Source organism: Scomber japonicus, chromosome 9 (genome assembly GCF_027409825.1).
Source record: "Scomber japonicus isolate fScoJap1 chromosome 9, fScoJap1.pri, whole genome shotgun sequence".
Taxonomy (NCBI): domain Eukaryota; kingdom Metazoa; phylum Chordata; class Actinopteri; order Scombriformes; family Scombridae; genus Scomber; species Scomber japonicus.
The window spans coordinates 13,098,353-13,118,533 of record NC_070586.1 but is presented as its reverse complement, the minus strand read 5'-3'; the positions used below and the strand labels follow the sequence as shown (position 1 = coordinate 13,118,533).

General features: G+C 38.2%; 2 protein-coding genes across 2 annotated transcripts; both read left to right on the top strand.

Annotated features, from left to right (window-relative positions):
• Nucleotides 1–891: 891 nt before the first annotated feature.
• mfsd10 (major facilitator superfamily domain containing 10) lies at nucleotides 892–8,733 on the top strand. The gene is made up of 13 exons (XM_053326074.1): nucleotides 892–1,025; nucleotides 2,276–2,454; nucleotides 3,313–3,409; nucleotides 3,555–3,658; nucleotides 3,892–4,050; nucleotides 4,202–4,393; nucleotides 4,932–5,034; nucleotides 5,131–5,242; nucleotides 5,344–5,452; nucleotides 5,697–5,787; nucleotides 6,473–6,520; nucleotides 6,639–6,728; nucleotides 8,097–8,733. Exons 2-13 carry the CDS (start codon nucleotides 2,302–2,304, stop codon nucleotides 8,198–8,200), a joined length of 1,362 nt encoding a protein of 453 aa, XP_053182049.1. The 5' UTR covers nucleotides 892–1,025; nucleotides 2,276–2,301; the 3' UTR covers nucleotides 8,201–8,733.
• Nucleotides 8,734–9,698: 965 nt separating this feature from the next.
• Nucleotides 9,699–19,870, top strand: LOC128365227 (selenocysteine insertion sequence-binding protein 2-like). The gene is made up of 18 exons (XM_053325888.1): nucleotides 9,699–9,846; nucleotides 11,191–11,306; nucleotides 11,421–11,595; nucleotides 11,689–11,764; nucleotides 12,240–12,454; nucleotides 12,566–12,650; nucleotides 12,746–12,840; nucleotides 14,058–14,204; nucleotides 14,341–14,403; nucleotides 14,599–14,697; nucleotides 15,203–15,332; nucleotides 15,476–15,642; nucleotides 15,735–15,885; nucleotides 16,010–16,181; nucleotides 16,294–16,514; nucleotides 17,316–17,470; nucleotides 17,561–17,744; nucleotides 17,862–19,870. The coding sequence occupies exons 1-18, from the start codon at nucleotides 9,838–9,840 to the stop codon at nucleotides 17,987–17,989; spliced, it is 2,388 nt and encodes a 795-aa protein (XP_053181863.1). The 5' UTR covers nucleotides 9,699–9,837; the 3' UTR covers nucleotides 17,990–19,870.
• The last annotated feature ends 311 nt before the right edge of the window (nucleotides 19,871–20,181 follow it).

Here is a 20,181-nt window from a genome sequence, read left to right as displayed (position 1 = left end):
TTTCTTTAAAGTTGATTTTGAGCTCTCATGTCTGCCTTTCTGGAGTGATAAAATCGTTGTGTATGTAAAGCTATGTTACTGAAACATATGAATTAGACAGTGGTGGAAGAAGTATTCAGAGTACCAAAACAGTAATGTAAAAATACTCCATCATAACTAAAGATCCTGCATTAAAATCCTACTGAAGTAAGTATTATGAGCTTGATGTAGTAAAAGTATTACAGTGAAAGAACATTAGTATTATGAGCTTGATGTAGTTAAAGTATTACAGTAAAAGTAGGTTGGTTTGGTCCCTCTGACTAATATATTATTATATATGACATCATTAGTGAAGCATCAGTGTTAGAGCAGCATGTTACTATTGTAGCTGCTGGAGGTGGAGCTAGTTTACGCTACTTTCTTTAGGCTAGTAGTTCCCAACCTAAGGGTCGGGCCCCTCCAAAGTGTCAGCAGGTAAATCTGAGGGGTCATGAGATGATTAACGGGAGAGGACATTTTTGATTTCTCTAATCTTTGATTTTTGGTGAAATATTGGATCATTTGAACATTTATTGAAATGAAACCATCAGAGAAGTTTAGCGGGGAAAATCTGTATTTGGTGGAGCTGTTAACAACTCATAGACATCTGAAATGTGAGCCTGACGACACACAGCTTTTTGTAAAGACGTCGACGAAAAGTAACTAAAGCTGTCAGATAAATACAGTTGAGTAGAAAATAGAAAGTAGCATCAAATGTAAATACTCAAGTAAAGTTCAAAAGCTCAAATTTGTACTTGAGTAAATGTACCACTCTGCACATACAGGTCACTGAGAGGAGCGGCAGAAGCACAGAAATACGAGCTTATTAAGATCACCTGAACGCAGCACTCGTCTGTGAGTTACGACACATTTTAGTCATCCAAATGTAAAAGGACTCCGCTTCCTGGTGTGGACTCATAATAATGGACCGATAAGACAGAGGAGTCAGAGCCGCTGCTGCTGTCGCTTTGATATCAACTTGTGATTCATGATTGTACGGATATCATGTAAGTAAAATCTGTGTTCATGGTTAGAAATATCCAAGAGGAGGCAGTGATGCTGATTGAACTGCTGGTCAGATCTAAGGAGGATAGTACTGTAGGAAGTGTGGGTTTTATTAAGAGTAAAAGATTTGTAATTAGTCTCATTTACAAAACGTTTGCACCTAAATGCATTCAGTGAGGAGTTTACTGACACTGTGTAAAAACTTTGACCTGAGTATTTACAGGAATTGTTTCCTCATTCCTCCTCCCTCCTTTATTTCCTCCTTTCTTTTCTGGTTTCTTACTGTAAGATGTAGAAAATCGACACTATGATTAATTGCAACTATACTGGCAATGCACGTGCTATTGTAAACTATTATTTTTGTGCATATGTGAGATAATGGTGAATGCTTTCATTAATAAAAGTCATCCATAACTTTCACAGGGTGGCATCACACATCACATACTGAGCAACTACACACACTGTTCATGTTTGTATACTGAGATAAGAGCTGAAACAATTAGTTGACTGACTGATAACATATAGAAATAACTGATTTAAGCCCATTTTCATGCAATTGTTGGTATTTGATGTTTGTCTTTAAAAGCTGAGAAAGTTTTAAATTTTGTAGCTTTGATGCAGGGAAAATAAGTTAACACATTGATTTTTAAGAAGTTGTGATGTTTTTTAGATCTAATTAATTGAGAACATAAACAGCTGATTAGTCAATAATAATAATAATAATAATGATAATTGATAGTTGCAGCCCAGACTAAGATCTATTCATGAATCCACAGATCACTTATTTATTGCTATTGTTGACAGTTTATGTTAAATGCCCCGAAATTTCCTGTAACTGTAATCAATTAATGTGATATTAATTATAGGGAAGATTAAGCCAGTGTTAAATTGATGCACTTCCATTTAATTCAGATTTAACCTCGAGAGTCCTTCGAGGTCAGATAGATGCGTATTAAGCATCCAATTCAGTATACACGGAGAATAACATTTGCAGTTGTAAATGGTTTCAATGGAGCAGCTCTTTCAAGGAACTAAAAAAAAAAATCAATTCAAACTGTAACACCAGTGACACAGCTCTTTCCAGGAAACTTACGAGGAAATGAGGAAATAATAAACCTGTAAAAACAAAAAGAAAAAAAATGCTGCTTGGTTTCAACACATAATGGATTGTAATTTTAACAAACTACATTTCTTTTATAGTCACGTCTGCTTTTCCTAATAATTACTACCCGTGTTTTTTACCCATGAACAGAAGAGACATCGCATCCAGTCGTAGGAATGGCAGCCGTAAACAAATCTGCAGAAGATGGAGGCGTGTTCTCTTCAAAGGTCATCAATATTGTGTTTATCATCCTGCTGCTGGACCTGCTGGGATTTACACTGATTCTGCCTCTCCTGCCTTCAATTTTGGACCACTATGCACAAACAGGGGTTAGTTCAACTGAATAACTGCTTCTCATAACTTTCTATTTCACCATTAAAACTGTACCATGTTGCCTAATAATTCACTGTCAGCAGATATGGACACACATTTGATTGTCAAATTCAAATGATCAGACTGGTTTGGAAGATATATGGGTATTAAATATGAAGGGCCAGTTTGTTATTTAGATATATGACATTTTTTTTATTCAGGGAAAACTGACTGAGCATTAATCTCCTTTACAGCAATGCCCTGAGTTCACTTTCATAGAAATTAAAAAGGATGTACAACATATGATAAAAAAAACCAGTAAAATGTCAAACAAAGCAAATAACTAGCAGATACATCTGGCAAGAGTGAAATAAAGTGATAGAAATTATTAAAAAAAGTCAAAAAAAGTCAAATAACAGCATATAAATAACAAACAAGTCTGCCAAGAAGGATATAGCAACAATAAAAACAATATATTCATAGTAGAAAAGGTCAAATAAAATAAAACAACCAAAGCAGAGCACTCAATGCCAATCATATCATCCAGCGGACACTTAAAATAATCTTCTAATAAAAGTTATCATAGTTGATCCAGTGTTTATAGCCACCAACAGTAGAAACTGATATTACAAAACAAAAAGGGTGAAAAGAGGAATTTGAATGGGACATACCGTACTGACGTTTTGCAGCATTTGATGTGATGCTCCTCTGAACAAAGGCGGCTTTGTGCGAACCCATGAAAACCATCACTGACTCATGAGTGATTAGAGAGTCTTTGCTGCTGTGAGAGTCTACTCGCTGACTCACCCTGAAGTGACCTCTTCACTGCTGTTCATATGGTGACGTTGTATTTTCTATGTGTTCATGCCCGGCAGGATGTCGTGTATCAGTCTCTGCAGAGCGTCGTGGACTGGTTCAGGGAGGTTGTCGGCATCCCCATGGAGAAGAAGTACAACAGCGTCCTGTTCGGAGGTGCCTGGATTCATTTCATACTCGATACAGCTGATATGAAGCTCTTTTTACATTACGTTATGATCAATTAATAGAATTTCATTGATGCAGAAGTTCATTTCAGGTCATCAGTTTTCATTTTCGTGCTTCTTAATTTGACTTTCAGGTCTGATCGGGTCCCTGTTTTCTCTGCTGCAGTTCCTGTCGTCCCCTGTAACTGGGGCCCTGTCAGACCACTACGGCAGACGACCCCTACTCCTTCTTACCACTGTGAGTACCACACCAACTCTGTCTGTTTAGTGACTAACTTTATTATATAACTGCTGTTTTATTTCATTTTTAAAGCCTCACAGAGAAAAGCAGCAGTGTATTGATATCATTATTATTATGAATCATCGAGTCATTCGCTTGGCACGGTTCGTCTTCCATTCTTGTAAGAAACCTGTGCAGCATCGCCATTATCGCTCATTCATTTGGGTCTAATTGGGTGCCTTGTGTTCCAGTTAGGGCTGATGTCCTCCTATGCTGTCTGGGCCGTTTCCCGGAGTTTCAGCATGTTCCTATTGTTTCGAGTAATTGGGGGCATTTGTAAGGGCAACGTCAGCCTCTGCACTGCCATCATGGCCGACCTGCCTTGCCCAAAAGCACGGAACCGAGGAATGGTAAGAACGGACCATGAGGAAAAGTGTATCATCAAGATAAAATGTCATAATCGACGATTACTCTGTCACAGTTTTGCTGATTAGCCAACTAATGCCACTTGATACGAGCTAAAGCTAAATGTTTGAAATGTGATCATTTCATTGTGACCAGGCCATGATCGGCATCGCCTTCTCTGTGGGCTTCACTATCGGACCTCTGATGGGCGCCTACTTTGCCATCAGCTCCAAAACGACAGGAAACGTCTTCTACCAAACTCCAGCTCTGCTTGCCTTGGCCTTCAGTGTCGCTGATCTGCTCTTTATTTGGCTCATGCTGCCAGAAACACTCTCAAAGGGCATCAAGGTCAGATATGGAATCATCTGCACAGCCAAATGTCACACTGAATCACGCCACAGACTGGTTACATACTGTACATACTCATGTGCAAACTAATATTTATTGTATTTCAGTTGGTATACAAGACATCAACATACTTTAATATTTTAGACTAACAGGAAATAATATCATACTTGTGCTGTTTATATATTTGGCTTTCCACCAAACATTTTTGCATGAGGGCTGAATTTGGCACCCATGCTGCTATTTGCGTAACTTTTCCTGCTCTAACGAATATAGCTGCACTAACATAGGAAAGAGGAAGCTGTCAGTCAAACACACTCCGTACATGCACACAGAGTCTTTAAAAAGGATCTAATTAGGCAACATAAGTGGTTCCTTCACACCTCTGTGGGCCATTATCGGCTAAGCCAGTAATGAATGGTTAGATAATAACCAAGCACCACTAAAGACAAGTTGGTTGCTTAAATCATTTAATTGGCAGCAGCATTTTTCTGTCAGACAAGTACAGGTTTTTTTTTTGTGTGTGTGTGTTTAATTTTAGGCCTCGTCTTCAGGGTTCGGGGACTCCAGGGACCTCCTGAACCCGTTAGCTTTGTTCCATTTTTCAGCTGTCACCAGAACAGAAGATCCACCTTCCAAAGAAAGTGAGTTTACCGTCAGAGGTTTACACCCACTTGACCCATTTGTGATGCAAGAATGCACTTTGGCACACTAACAGGAAAGTGGGAATGTCTTTACAGGAATGCAAAAGCTTCAGGTGTTGGGTCTGGTGTATTTCTGCTACCTCTTCCTGTTCTCCGGTCTGGAGTTCACACTGAGTTTTCTGACTCATCAGCGGTTCCACTTTACAAGGTATGAACTCAGAGATAAAGGTGTGTACTGTGACGGTTAGATATGAAGCACTTGAACAGCAGCATTCTTAGTTTTACAAGCATCCTTTTCTCTCTGAACAGTATGCAGCAGGGAAAGATGTTCTTCTTCATTGGTGTCATCATGGCTTTGATTCAGGGAGGATACGCTCGCAGAATCAAACCTGGGCAGCACATCAAAGCTGTTCGTATGGTAGGATTGCCCTCTGTTTATATGACAAACAGACTCTATATAGAGAATAGTCTTTGCTTAGGAGATGTGATGCACCACTGCACAAATGTTTTCTTTATTCATGAAATCTGCAGGTACAGAAAATTTCTAAAAAGCACTGAATTAAGTTTCCTCAAAAGAAATGTTTTAAATTGAACTATGGAAATTATTTAATTAGCTGCACTTTGAAGAAACCCTGTTATTGAAATGTGTTTCTCATTTTTAGGCGATCATAACTCTGATCCCAGCTTTTATTCTCATCGGGCTATCGTGGAATATAACAATGCTCTACACTGGCCTAGCGCTTTACTCTTTTGGTGAGTCATGTTTAGGTTCACTCTGTCTGACTGATAAACACTGCTGAGCCGTGCACATTCAAAGAGTAAGTGCTTAAACTAGGTCAATGTTATTTATGTAGCCCCAAATCACAAATATATCTTTAAAGACTTTACAATCTATACAGCATGCAACATCCTCTATTAGACCCTCGGTTCAGACAGGAAATCTCAGGAAGAGCAACAGAGGAGGAATCTCACTTCCAGTACAGACAGAGTAGGCAGAAAGAACAGAATCACAATGTTAGATAGATTACAAACATATATAAAGAATATGGATTACTAAAAACTGGTAGGCCCTGGACTACTGACTACAAAAATACACAAGAGGCAAAACTCGAACATTCACAAACTGCATATCGGTCATATTTTAATATTCAATATACAGTAGGTATATGACAATGTGACTATGTGATAAGGTATAATAATGAGAGATAATTCATCACTGCAGCAGAACATCTTGAAATATGAATGGAATAATTTAAGAATAAATAAAAACACAACACATGACATCAAATGTGACTCACAGCTTGTATGTAGTTGATGCATGAATAAAAAAATATACTGACTACATCAAATATATCTATATGTAATGGATTTATGTATTTATTTGTGTTGAATGAAATGCGTTCTGTGTTTATATTTTATATTTCTGCTCTCTTCACAGCTGCTGCATTAGTCGTCCCATGCCTGTCGACGCTCGTCTCTGACCACGGTGAGCCTCTTTGTTGTTTCTCATTCACAGAAACTCACAAACCATTTTGACTCTGCTATAACTGTCTAACACTCTGCTACTGTTTATTCACTGTGTATATAAATATATATTCCTACAGGCTCAGCCAATCAGAAAGGCACAGTGATGGGGATCCTGCGTAGTTTAGGCGCCCTGGCCAGAGCACTGGGTCCAGTTGTGTCGTCCTCTGGTAAGAAAGACAGATGGTAGTGAAAGGACACATGTTCTTGACAGGTTATGAATCAGTAGCAGACAGACATGAGTTACAAACAATTACATGAATTAGTAGATGAATCATCAATGGCGTAATGAGCCCCAATGCAAGATGTGGTCTGGCACCAACTGCTTCTTTCAGTTTTCTCTTCTGAAACCTGCTTTTTTTGTTTGTACGCCATAGCTTCTTTGTAACTTGCTGTCTTTCTTCTGTGTGGATTTTGCTATGCAGCTATACTCATATTTATGATAAACCAAAATTCCACATGGGCACATCTGCAGATCTTTGAACTTCATATTGTCCATTTATTTATATTTAAATATGCTTAATTTAGAAATGTAACATAGAGGCATGACTCAATAAATTATAGGCTTATGGATGGATAATAACTTTATTATAATAATGATAATGACAACAACTTTATATATATGGCACATTTTAAAACGGTTTACAAAGACATACAACACAGGGAGCAGTAACAAAGCCGACATTAACAAGATGAAAGTAGAAGACAATGAAATACAGTAAGGAAAAAAGGAAAATAAAAAGGAAATATAAAGACACTAACAATAAACATAATCACATAAAAGCTAGCCTGCAGAAATTAAGAAGTGATTTAAAAGAAGTTACCCATCCTGCAAACCTTATTTCCTCAGGCAGGTTGTTCCAAGCTGAGGGAACCTGATGGTGATAGCGCAGTTACCTTTAGATTTCAGCCTCAACTTTGGAATCTACGACCCCGGGCTTGTTTAGACGGGGTCAACATTTCTGCTATGTAGCTTGGAACTAGACCCAGACATGCTTTAAAAGTGATGAGTAAAAGCTTAAAATCAATTCCAAAATGAACAGGGAGCCAGTGGAGAGAAGGCAACAATGACATCAAGTGAGATGTCATGTGACACCATGGAGCAAATGATTTGTCTCATTGAGTCATCTTAATAGTGGAATAGAATAGAATGTCTGTATTGTCATTGTAAAAGTACAATGAAATTGAAATGCAGTCCTTAAAAGTGCAAGAAAAACCATAATAATAAATAATTGATTCTAAAAGGAAAAACAAAAAAAATAAATAAATAAATAAAAACACATACCACACATACCACATTCACATTCTGCAGGTATTGCATGATTCATATGGATATTGCAGAGTGAGTATTAACAAAATGTTTAATTTTAGCTGCCTCATGTATACTGAAGACAGAATCAATGCTTGAGATGTGGTATATTAATATAGTAGTTACGCCCCTGGAGATTAAGTGTGGTGATATATTTCATAGAATAATATGTTTGCTTTTGAACTTCTTGGCAGTGAGGTCATTTTAACCCTTGTTGTTTGCTTTACAGTTTACTGGATAGCTGGAGCACAGACCTGTTTCCTCCTCACGTCAGCCTCCTTCATCGTACCTCTGGTTTTACTGAGCACAGCTAGAAGACTGAAGGAGGAGTGAGCGACACGAAGACAAGAGAGGCTTCAGACAGCTCTGTTAATGTTTTTTTACTCCACAAGAGAGACTCTGATTGCAGAGACGATCTGATGTTTTTTTTACTGCTTCGTTGAATGTTATGATGTTTACAGCTGCTGGGAGAACAAGCACTGAATTATGACTTTATCACAAACAGAAATAATGAAAAGATGTGTGTGTTTTTTTTACGCTGTGTGCTGAGGATCATCTCATGAAACAAGATAAGGAAGGAAAAGATCCACGTGCCAAAAAAATGGAGATTTGTAGGAGGCATAATGTCTTTCATGTGCACATTTAGACGCATGAACACTATGGTACGCATGGGTTAGGGTGAATTACGAATGACATTCCTTTGAAATATACAGCATTCAGCTTGTGAAATATAATAATTACTTTGTACCGCAGTATTTTATCACTGATTTTATATTTTAGCAAAGTAGTTTTATTTAGCTCTTTTTTCAAAAATGTTATTCTATTTTCTTGTCATTCAAATGAATAAATAAAAAAGTCAATAACCTTTTCAATAAGCTTTGAGGTATTTGTACTTTATTTGGGTATTTCCTTTTTATGCTGCTGTATACTTTGACCTCACTGCATCTCAGAGGCAGAATATTGTACTTTTTACTCATCTACATTTATCTGAATGTTATCACTTTATTTGCAGGTAAATAATTTACATACAAATATATGATACATTTTTAAAATATAATGCATATTTATAGATAAAATTGTATTATTACACCTTGAATCGACTGTTATGCATAATGACTGACTTTTACTATTGATACCTATGTTTAGCTGGTAATCCATTTTTTACTTTTACTTGGATTGCAAAGCTTTACAAATAATTTTCTTTGTTAACTTCTCACATGGTTTTATTTCAATAAATGTTCAAATGATCCAATAGCTCAGCAAAAATCAAAGATTAGAGAAAAGGCTATGTTTTTTCTTCTTTCTTCACCCATTAATCATCTTATGACCCCTCCGATTTATATGATCAGCCTTTGAAAACGACTGGACTAAACTAGCTAACTGTATATGAAGTAGCGTAGTGTGCTCCACCTCCAGCCTCCAACAGTAACATGCTGCTCTAACACTGATGCTTCACTATTAATAATCTATTGATGTCATATATAATAATATCAGTCAGAGGGACCAAACCACTACTTTTACTGTAATACTTTAACTACATCAAGTTCATAATACTAATGTGCTTTTATTGTTATACTTTAGCTACATTTTGCAGCTAACACTCTTATTTAAGTAGGAGTTTCATGCAGGACTTTTACTAGTAATGGGGTAGTATTTCTACATGACTATATTGGTACTTTTACTTGAATAAAGGATGAGTACTTCTTCCACTGTTTGTAAATGTCATACACTTTCACTGTAAACCCAGCAGATGTCGCTGTAACCTCTCCTCTCTGCTCCACAATGTAAACATCAGCTGTTCCAATCAAGTAGCCGAGCTGCTATCAAACAGGTCTCTCTTATAGCCTGACACGTTGTTGTTGTTAGCATCCATAAACGTTGCTCTACTGTAACAGGCGATATGACAACAACCACACAGCAGACCCGAGTCAACCTGCGGGGATGTGACTGCAAATAGGAACAACCTCAACATGGAGAAGGTAGTTCAAACAAAAAACCACACAACGTATCGGGGCTTTATTTTTTAAGCTAACTAGCTAGCAGTGCTAATGCTAGCTCTGACATAGCTCACTTATAACGGCTTTTAAGGGTTATAAACGTTAAAACCCGTGTTTACCGTTAAAAACCGCTTTGAACGTTAAACGTGACAGTGTGTTGGACGTCACCGTTGAGTTTCGACGAGTTTAATTTACCCCAAAAAGTTAAATATTATGTAGTTTAATAGTTTTAATTTCAACTTTAATAATCGGATCGTCAGTTTTTACTTGAATCAGGCGTCGAGCTGATTAAATTTGGTGTGTTTTTTGTGTTAATTATGAATAAAAGTGATCAGATATAATATTAAACAGGTTGTTGTGGTGACACCATACAGTCTATGGGTGACACATGTCTGAGATGAGGATCAATAAGAGTCAAAGGTCATTTGACAGCAGACGGTCAATAGTCTGCTGTCTTATTCTGGTTTTAGTTTATTTTCTAATCTTCATTGTCACTCTTTGATTCTATTTAAGTGTCTTTAAAAAAATATTGCCTTGTCTTTCTTTTGCTTTTTATGCAGTTTTCTTTATTCAGGGTTCCCACGGTCATGAAATTCCTGGAAAAGTTATGAAATTAGAAATCTGTTTTCAGGCCTGGAATATAAGGACTATAAGACAGGTTGCATGAACTTGACCATTCCCACACACTTTAAACATGTCAAAAAGCAGTACATGCATTTAATATGAATATACTGTAATCATCAACTTCTATATTTAGCTTTTTAATATCTTTATGATTTGTGATCTGGAGCCAAACACTTGCTCTGGGATGTAATTGCAAAATGCACTCAATATTTAGTGAAAAGTCAAAGTGTAACAGAATACATGAAATGACATCTACTCTGTTAAAGGACCACCAGAGCCCCCTCTCATTTGACTGTCCCACCCACCTTCCAAATGTCTCAATGCTGTACATAGCCATGTTTCTTTATTTAAAGTACAAATTGAATAAAAATGTCTTTGACATATGGTCATGACCATGTAAGCCAAACTTTCTTGAAAACCCCCTTCAAATCTCACTCCCGTGTTTTCTGAAGAGTTGGCTGCTCTGGCCATGATGTCCAGATTTGGGATGAGGGCAGGTAAAAACCCGTTACTGTGCCCTATAGTCACTAATGGGTTCACCTTTGTTAAACTACTTCAATTAAGTCATGGAAATGGTTATGGAAAAGTTTTCAATTTCAATGGTACAGATGTGTGGGAACCCTGTTTATTGTAAAACACTTTGAATTGCCCTGTGGTTGAAATAATATAATTAATAAGTAAACTTGCTGCCTTGTTGTTCAGTCTTTTGACCAGAAACACCAGAGGAGACAGAGGGATGAGCCTGCTGAGCCTCGCACGGCCTCATCATCGCCTCTGATATTACCAAATCCATATGGGACAGACCGGAGTTCAAGAGGGTAAGGAAGATATTCACAATTAATCTATTTTATCTTCATCAAAGCACTCAAATCACTTCACAAGTTTCAATTATACAGCCTCTTATTTGCGTCGATTTCTCAACTTTACACAAGGAATCGGTCAGGTCTGAGCTCAAAGCAGAATCCATCAAATATCAATGGAGTGGCAGCAGGAAAAGGTGGCGATGTGCCAAGGAGTCACGGCTACAGCAGCAGCCGTCGTGCTGCCAGAGACGCCACTGATGATTTCCAACAGAGAGACAGGTCCATACGGGATCCACAAACAAAAGTTGGTTTCATGTTTTTTTTTAAAGAAAGGCAACTAGACAAAACAAACTGTCTACCTGAAACTAATGCGACTGATTTCCATCCATCTCCACAGACATCAAAAAACAACAACGACTCTCCAGCTCAAGGCAGAATAATGGGCAAGAGCTCAATGGATGCACAGAAAAGAGGTATTAAAAAATACATGGCAACTAAATGGAGAGTTATTTTTCTTGAATGATCCCTGGCACCTGAGTCTGACTTTGAAATGAATAAACTTTTAGTGTCAAAGTCCCTCTTTATGTTACTATACTTCCACCACAGCTCAACAGGGAAACACAAAGAGGGAATTTGATGCTAGAAAGACTGTACATGTGGCAGACATCCACTTGATACGACTAACTCAGACTGCTGAAGCCTCATATATGCTTTAACTCAACTTTGAAGTGCACACTGTGGATCATTTATACTGAAAATACCTTCTAATGATCTTCTAATGGTCGGTATGAACAGGAATGATTACAGTGTGGAAAACTTCTTTCACTGTTCATATGGGTGCCTTACTGTTGTTTTAAGATAGACTGGAAAAATTGTGAACCCGTCCTTTAATTTGACTTCCCTTAGTAAATACTTGTGCACTGACGTTAACATGTCATTGATTAGCAGGTTTTAGAGGTGCCAGATCTGCCCCGAACTCTGCAGGGAGGTCAAAACCAGCACAGACTGACTTGGCCCCATTTGAGGTAAAGATGGCAGATTTCCCAGAGTTAGCTGGTGTCCCACTGGGTAGAGCAGGCCCTCCACTTGTTCAGAAAGAGTGCTGGGGGCCAAATCCTCCATCTGTGAGCCCTCAAACTCAAAAACCGGCATCTCCCTGGAAGGTGAGCTTACAGAATAATCACATGAGATATTTTATTTTGTTTGAGGTGAATGCTCACTAACAAAGATTTTAACTCATGAATTTGGTGTTACTGTAATTTTTTGTCGAATAGACTGATAGGAAAGCATCTCCAACAAAGCCTGACCCCCAACAAAGTGCCACTGATGCTAAGCCAGACTCCTCTGCTGTCCCACCAGGTAGAGTGAAAATGACTAATATCAGTTTTTCACTGACTGTAAGACAACGCAAATACTATTTTATACATTGACAACGTGAATTTTTATGTGAAAAGGTCAGCCTGTGGTGACTTCTTGGGCCAATGTCGCCTCTCAGCCTCCGAAGAAACCTGTCGCTACGGAGAGGACAAACGGCAGCAACCACATGCAGGTTAGCAGATAAGTGTGATTTTGTAGATAACAGCTCAGCTTTTAGTTAAACTAGAAACTTTTTTAGAATTAAAAAATTGTATCTGGAAAGACTCAACATTACAGATTTAACAACTGCATATTATTTTCAGTGTTGGATACAGACACACTTTGCTTTCCTTCATTAACAATCTCAAAGGTGAAATCTATACTTTTTTATGCAAGCTGTCATCTTTCCCAGCAGTAAGAGATACCAGAAAAAATGTTCTAACTAAAGCAAGATGGGAGTTTATTTGAATCAGCCAAACAAAAATGTAAACAAAACCTACCAAATATCTGCCATCCAATGCACTGAAATGCTAATTTGCTATCAATTTGTTGATTTTATATTGCTGAAAATATAAACACTGAGCAAATATCCACCCTAAAATAACATACAAACTGCATCTTGATAGACAGGCACGTGTTATTTCAAGGTTCAGATGCACTCAGCTTGTACTTTCACTGGAATGCGACTGGATCAACCAGACCAGAGGTGGAGGTGAAATCAGATCTCAGCCAGGTGTAAACATTCTCCAAACAGACTGCATTCTTAAGAAGAAAATCCACCCTGCAAATTGAGAAGTTACCTAACACACTCTCTTCCTGCTGCCTTAAGCAAGTCTGCCAAAAAGGTTACAGGCAAGAGCAGTACCTAAAACTACCTAACACAGCATTTTTTCTTTGACCTAGAGCTGTGTGGGTTGAATGAAGAGCTCTTATTAACATCAGTGTCTGTATGAAACATTTACTGTGACTTTGCAGATTGAACATACATTAATTAGTAAAGCACAGGTACAACCAGACTTGTCAAGTAAGGAGTGTGGAAAACAACTTTATTACATTCAGTCATCCTTGTTGTTTCTTTATTAATTGTGACACCTGCACTGGTCTAATACCCAAATGTAGACTTAAACATGAGCACACATCAAGAGAACTATGACATCTGCTAATGGTGAGCTGCCTTTTTTGTAAAAACTGTGCACAGTGAAGGCAGACAGTCATCAGGGCAAAACCAGGGTAATGAACAGGCTTTAAATCATGTACTATGTTCTTTATTGTATTTGGTAAATGAACATCAAAGTGAACATCAATTGCTGATTATTTCAATGTGTGGCGGTTCAGTCTGTTAAAACTGGGCAATAAAACGCAGCTGTCAGTCAAAACTTGAATTATTCTGTCTGTTTTATGTTCTGTCAGACTGAGGATGTGACTGCACAACAGGAAGAGGGAGCCTCAGGAAAGAAGAAACGTAAGAAAAAGAAAAAGAAAGCTAAAGGTGCTGGTGAAGATGTGGAAGTTGAGTCAGAGGAGCCAGCAGTTTATCAGGAGCCTCCAAAGTTTGAGGTAAATAAGACTTACTGTATTATCATTCAAGCTAAAGGCTAAATCCAGTTTTATACATGTTTTTTTTTTAATGAAGTTTATATTTATCAAAAAAAGCTGCTAGGTGGAACATGTCTTTTATTATCATCTTGTCTAGGATGAAGAGGAGTTTCCAGGCTTGACTCTTGCTTTTACTGGGACCACAAAACTATGCAATGAGGTACACAAAAACGACTCATTGTATTCTTCCAGATGTTTTAACATGTAAATTATCCTTTTTATTGTTTTGAATTTTTGCTAACATGGATCTTACAGGTGTAGAAAAATACAAATTTCAGCCTTTGGTGTCCATAAGATGTCACTAAAATAATTTAGTGAGTTATCTGCAAAATCTATTATGTTTTGTTTTTTTCAGGAAAACCAAAGAGAAAGTGTTCAGCATCAATTTGCTGATCAGAACAAGGAAAAGACACCAGCAGCAAAACCTTCCACAGACACGGCTAAGAAAGGACAGGTTTGTATTTTTCTCTTAAATTCAGACTCCTGATATTATCCTGGAGATGTATGTGCCGTCATTTTTCGAGGAGGCCCACTGCACCTTCTTTTATTGTTGGTGTGGGTCCTCCTGTACCTCCTAACCACTGCTGCAACTGTGTTTTGTCTTCTGTTCTGTCGCCTACTGATGATCTTACCCTTATCTACCCTTTCCCATCTTTATGAAGTCTCACAGTCTGGTTTCTTACTTGTTCACACACTTCCTCATCATGTGGAGCCATGTTGCATTAGACACGGCTCAGGCCTAAACTGAGGAAGTTATGGTGCTCACAGGTTCTTTTATAAACTTGTTTACACCATTAGATTTAATTGGAAGGTGTACACAGGTGTACTCAAATAAGATCAACCTCAACTCCAAGTTAAAAATACTTCAGTCATGTAAGATGATATGATGTTGAATCATTTAACATTGTAGTGATATTGCCTCAGTTATGTACCCTTTTTCTTGGTCACCTGCTTTCTAGAAAGGTGAGAAGGTCTCTGGGAAGAAGAGCAAAGTTCCCGTTCAGCTGGACATCGGAAACATGTTGGCCGTCCTTGAAAAGAAGCAACAATCTCAGAAAGCCAAGCAGGACGTCAAGCAAGTCATCTCAGGTCGGTGACATTCAGCATCTCGAACATACTGAACATTAGCCTACTTTGTATTAATAAGTAATATTTTTACTGATCCACATCTGCTGTTAGTGCAGAGTATCAAAGCCAGGTCCAGAATAAATCCTTAGCTGTTTCGTTTATAGTTGGTGGAGGACTGCCCGTCATCCATAAGCAACCATCAGTCCAGAAGAAACCACTTCGACAGCAGGATAAAATTGCACACAATCCCCTGGACTCCACCAGCCCTTTGGTGAAGAAAGGCAAGCAGAGAGAAGTGCCCAAAGCCAAAAAACCTACTGCTCTCAAGAAGGTAAGTCCACTTACTCACTCTGGAACAAATATAGATATATTTTATTTCAGCAGTACAGGTTTGTCATTAGTTGATTTCTGCCTGATCTTCAGGTCATTTTGAAAGAAAGGGAAGAGAGGAAACAGAGACGATTGCTCGAGGAAAGAGGCCTGCTGCCTGAGGAAAGAGGCCTGCTGCCTGAAGAAGAGTCCAAACTCACCAATGATGCCATAGAAGAAGAGCAGTGTGACGCCAATCTCACAGGTCAGAGCAAGTGTGTAAAATGATAGAAAATGTTATTTAAAGTAATCAGCAACTATAAATACTGAAGAAAACATTTTAATATTGACTAATATTTGATCTGTATTTTGTGCTTCTGTGACCTTAGATGAGGATGTCAGTCCTGTCGATGATAATCAGCCAGAATTAAATGACACAGACCAGACTGAGAGAGAAGGTGACGGAGAGTCCAACACAGACGAGACCGTGGAGGAACAAACCACCGCAGTTGTGCCGTGCTCCACAGACCGACCCAAAATCCACAGCAGAAAGTTCAGAGAGTAAGATTCTTTTGTGGCTTTGTGTTCGGATGAGAAATAGAAAAACATGTAATGTCACAGGTTTTTTCACCTTTTTAAAAAAAAATTTAAATATCCATCATTGTACATTCAGGTATTGCAGTCAGATGCTGAGCAAAGACGTGGATGAGTGTGTGACGACTCTGCTTAAGGAGCTGGTTCGTTTCCAGGACCGCCTCTACCAGAAGGACCCTATGAAGGCTCGTATGAAGAGGCGGCTTGTGATGGGCCTGCGAGAGGTCCTGAAGCACCTCAAACTCAGGAAGGTCAAGTGCGTCATCATCTCACCCAACTGTGAACGCATCCAGTCCAAAGGTACGGAGTCCCTGTGAAAGGTTATAGTTTCACCTTTGAGTCTGTTTCAGGGATACATTTTATGGAGACTTGGATATGTCCACCATTTTTTTTTTATTTGGAGAGTGAAAATCTCTTCTCATATTTTACTTATTAGGTGGTTAATTGGCCAAATCTGCATGTGAGCAAACTTTGGTTCAAATGTTTTTGTGTTTTTTTTTTTGTTTTGTTTTTTCAAAGTTTCAAATCAAGCAACAACAGCTTTTATTCTTATTCTTATTTGTTTATGTATTTATTACTAAGTACATTAAAGAGATTTTATCTACGCTAGACTGGTTAAATCTGATTAAATCTGGTTAAATTCTTCGTCATTTAGTCTGTTATCTGTGTTTACTTAAAAAAACGACTGAAATGATTCATCAAATTGATGCCAATACAAGTTTTGTCAAGTGAATATTTCAGTTTCAGTTGTGCTGGAAAAGCAAATGTGGTCACACCTCGTTTTCACACGAGGCATTTTCAGTACGCTGTTCTCGTAAAGATCCCCGTTCACACTGAAACAGTCCTTCACATGAACCTTCTGATGCTTCCTCTGATATAATCATTTTTGAAAAGCTCCATTTCCGTTACCAAAATTAAAACATGAGGCAACATTTCTTCACTGTGGGTGTGATAGTCTTAGTGTGGATAAAAGGTTTTAGATTAGCCGACCTAATGTGGACCCAGTCTGAACATACTTGGTAGCTTTATGTACTAGCTGGAACACACAATGCATTAAAAAACATGATGCTGAAGTCCTTAAAAGTGTTTCGTGTTTCGCAGGAGGCCTGGACGAGGCTCTTCACAACATCATAGACACTTGCCGTGAACAGGGGGTGCCGTTCGTCTTCGCCCTCTCACGGAAAGCTTTGGGTCGCTGCGTCAATAAGGCGGTGCCCGTCAGCCTGGTGGGCATCTTCAACTATGACGGAGCACAGGTCAGATTTATGTCTACTTTGTTCGTATCAGTAGAACATAACTTTAGTATTTCACAAAGGCTGACATTTTTTTATCCTTCCTCCTCGCAGGACTTTTATCATAAGATGATCGAGTTGTCGTCTGAGGCCAGGAAAGCCTACGAGGTGATGGTGTTGAGCCTGGAGCAGACCAACCAATCAGAAGACGAGCAGGCAGAAAAGGCTGAGATAAACGACCCGAGTCTCGCTGAGCAGCCCGATCCCGACACCGCACAGCCGGAGGAACCAGAATACAGTAAGTTAAAGTCCTCATCACCCTGTGAACTGGACTGACGAGGTGAAACTGAGTGAACAATTTGAAAGTGAAATTTGAATCAAACATCTGTATTTTTTTCTTTATTTCCTCTTCCAGTAAAAATATGGAAGAAGATGTTGGAGAAGGACTGCAACCACACGTTTTTGAACTTTGAGAAGCAGCTGAGCGCCATGCACTTGGACAGTGAATGTTACGAAAACACTGATGAAGACGAGAAGAGTTGACAGTGGCGACTTCTTTTTTTGTGCCTCAATGAATCCACTCACGCTAATCACCAGCTTAGAAGAAACTACGACGGACCAGATCCCACATGCAGGACCAGAGCGTTTACGAGGTCTCTCTGCTGAGATGGTTTTCAAATCAAAGGGTGGCCAGGATTTGGTCGGATAATTTGTTGAATGTTAAAAAAAATATGAATATTGTTGCTAAGTTGTTCAATGAATCACGATTTCCTTAATTTTTGCTCTGCAGATTTTCTTTGGAAAGCTATATTTTTGTGTTTCAGATGATTGAGCGGAGAGTGTGATGATAGTTAATAAACTGGAACGTTTTACCATTGACTTAAAAGGACCAAACCAGCCACTTGAAGAGATCCCGCAATATGAATTTTCAATCAGGATGTCTGTGAACCTGCCTGTAGGACGTCTGGGCGGTACTGAATGTTCACAGAGTATCAACTGGATATGCAGGAGTTAGAGAGGATCTGTGAGGATTTGACACGCTGTAAACCACTATAGATTTCTCCAGCCTGTTTTGTGTTTTCTTCTCTTTTTTTCAGGTATTTGAGAAATTATAGGAAATACTGAGAAAGACGAGGGATGACGTTCAACAATGAAACTTGAACTGATGGATGTTGGGCAAAAAATAAGGGCCACTATGATTTTGAGCTTGTGAAATGATGGTTATGTTTCACCCTTTATAAATTAAAAGGAAATCTATTCAAGTTTGTGATTTTTAGAAATAAATATGAGAAAACTGAAATGAAAAGTTAAATAATGCACATTAACACCTGCTTCTGGTTGTGAAAGCAGGGCGGAAATTTGTACTAGATCATGTTTTACTTAAGTCTCTCTCAGTGCTGAATTTCAGTTTTCTGCTTTGAATCTATTCTGATATTAACAAAAGCACTTGTTCTTTTCTCCCTTATCTAGTAGCCTTAACATTGATTTAAATTGTGAATGTATTTTATCTGTATGTTCTCTTTTTTTTTCTAAAAGTTTTACAGAAGATGATAATCAACCTTCTGAGTACGAGCTCAAAATGTCTCTGACTTTAATTTGACTGTTAAATCACCGCCGGGATCAAACCCCAGAGGTCCAGTTTAGAGTTTAGAAATGTGAATCTATGCTCTTTATCAGCACAAAATATGACAATTCATGACAAAAAAAAAATCCTGATTGCACTAACTTATAGAAGCTAATTTTTCCATGTGTGCTTCACCACCAAAGTCCTACAAACACAGTGTGTAGGTCTAGAGAAGAAAAAAGCAAATTAATGTTTAATGTTACCGGCTGCTAACCTGACCTGGTTTTCTCTGTTTTCTGACACAAAGATAAGAAACAAGCAGAAACAGATTACAGTAATATTACAAGCAAAGTTGACAATCACACTTTAAAAAAAATAAAGCAATAAATGAGGATACTTCTCGTTATGAATGAAAGTGATCTTTTCCAAGTAGAGCTGCTAATATGAATATTACGTCGTAATATGTGTTTGGGGGTGGAGGTGATGGAGAGGTGGAGGTGTAATATTTCTGACGTACAAAGGAAATGTTACAAATCTTAAAGGTATACATGCTGATAAACATTTCTTTGTTAATCTGAAGTCATCAGAAGTCAAATCATGTCTTGGTACAATTTTACAGAGAAGAAGATTATAAAAGTGGAACTACTTGGTAATGTTAATTGCGGCTGTGGTTGTGTCATTCCAGGATGCGGATGTTGTGGCATTTAAATGGAACTGAGTCATCATCGTTGTTAATAGTTTCACTTGTGTGTTTCCTGCTTTGATGACTCAATTAACCTGTGATAAAAAAGGTCCTGTGGTTTATATGAATCTTAAAGCAAAATAAAGTAAAAATCAGCTCTTTTTTAAAATGTACTTTTCTGTCAGTGAAATATAAAGCTACAGCTGGTGAGCACAAAGACTTAAAACTACGATAAAGTGGGCAGCGGTGACAAAGCGAATTAGTGTACAGGGTGTCCATAAAGTCTCCTTACAATTTAACAAATTTATTACAAAAGCAAATTAATAGACAAATCTGTGGAAATGTAATCATTTAATACACCTCTATATGGGTACCATTAGTTGCATGAAGCACATCAAGACGGTACTCGATTTCTTGCCATGTTAGCTGTAGCATAGCCTCTTCAATGGTGGCAATGGCATCAGTGATCTGTTGCTTCACGTTGTTGAT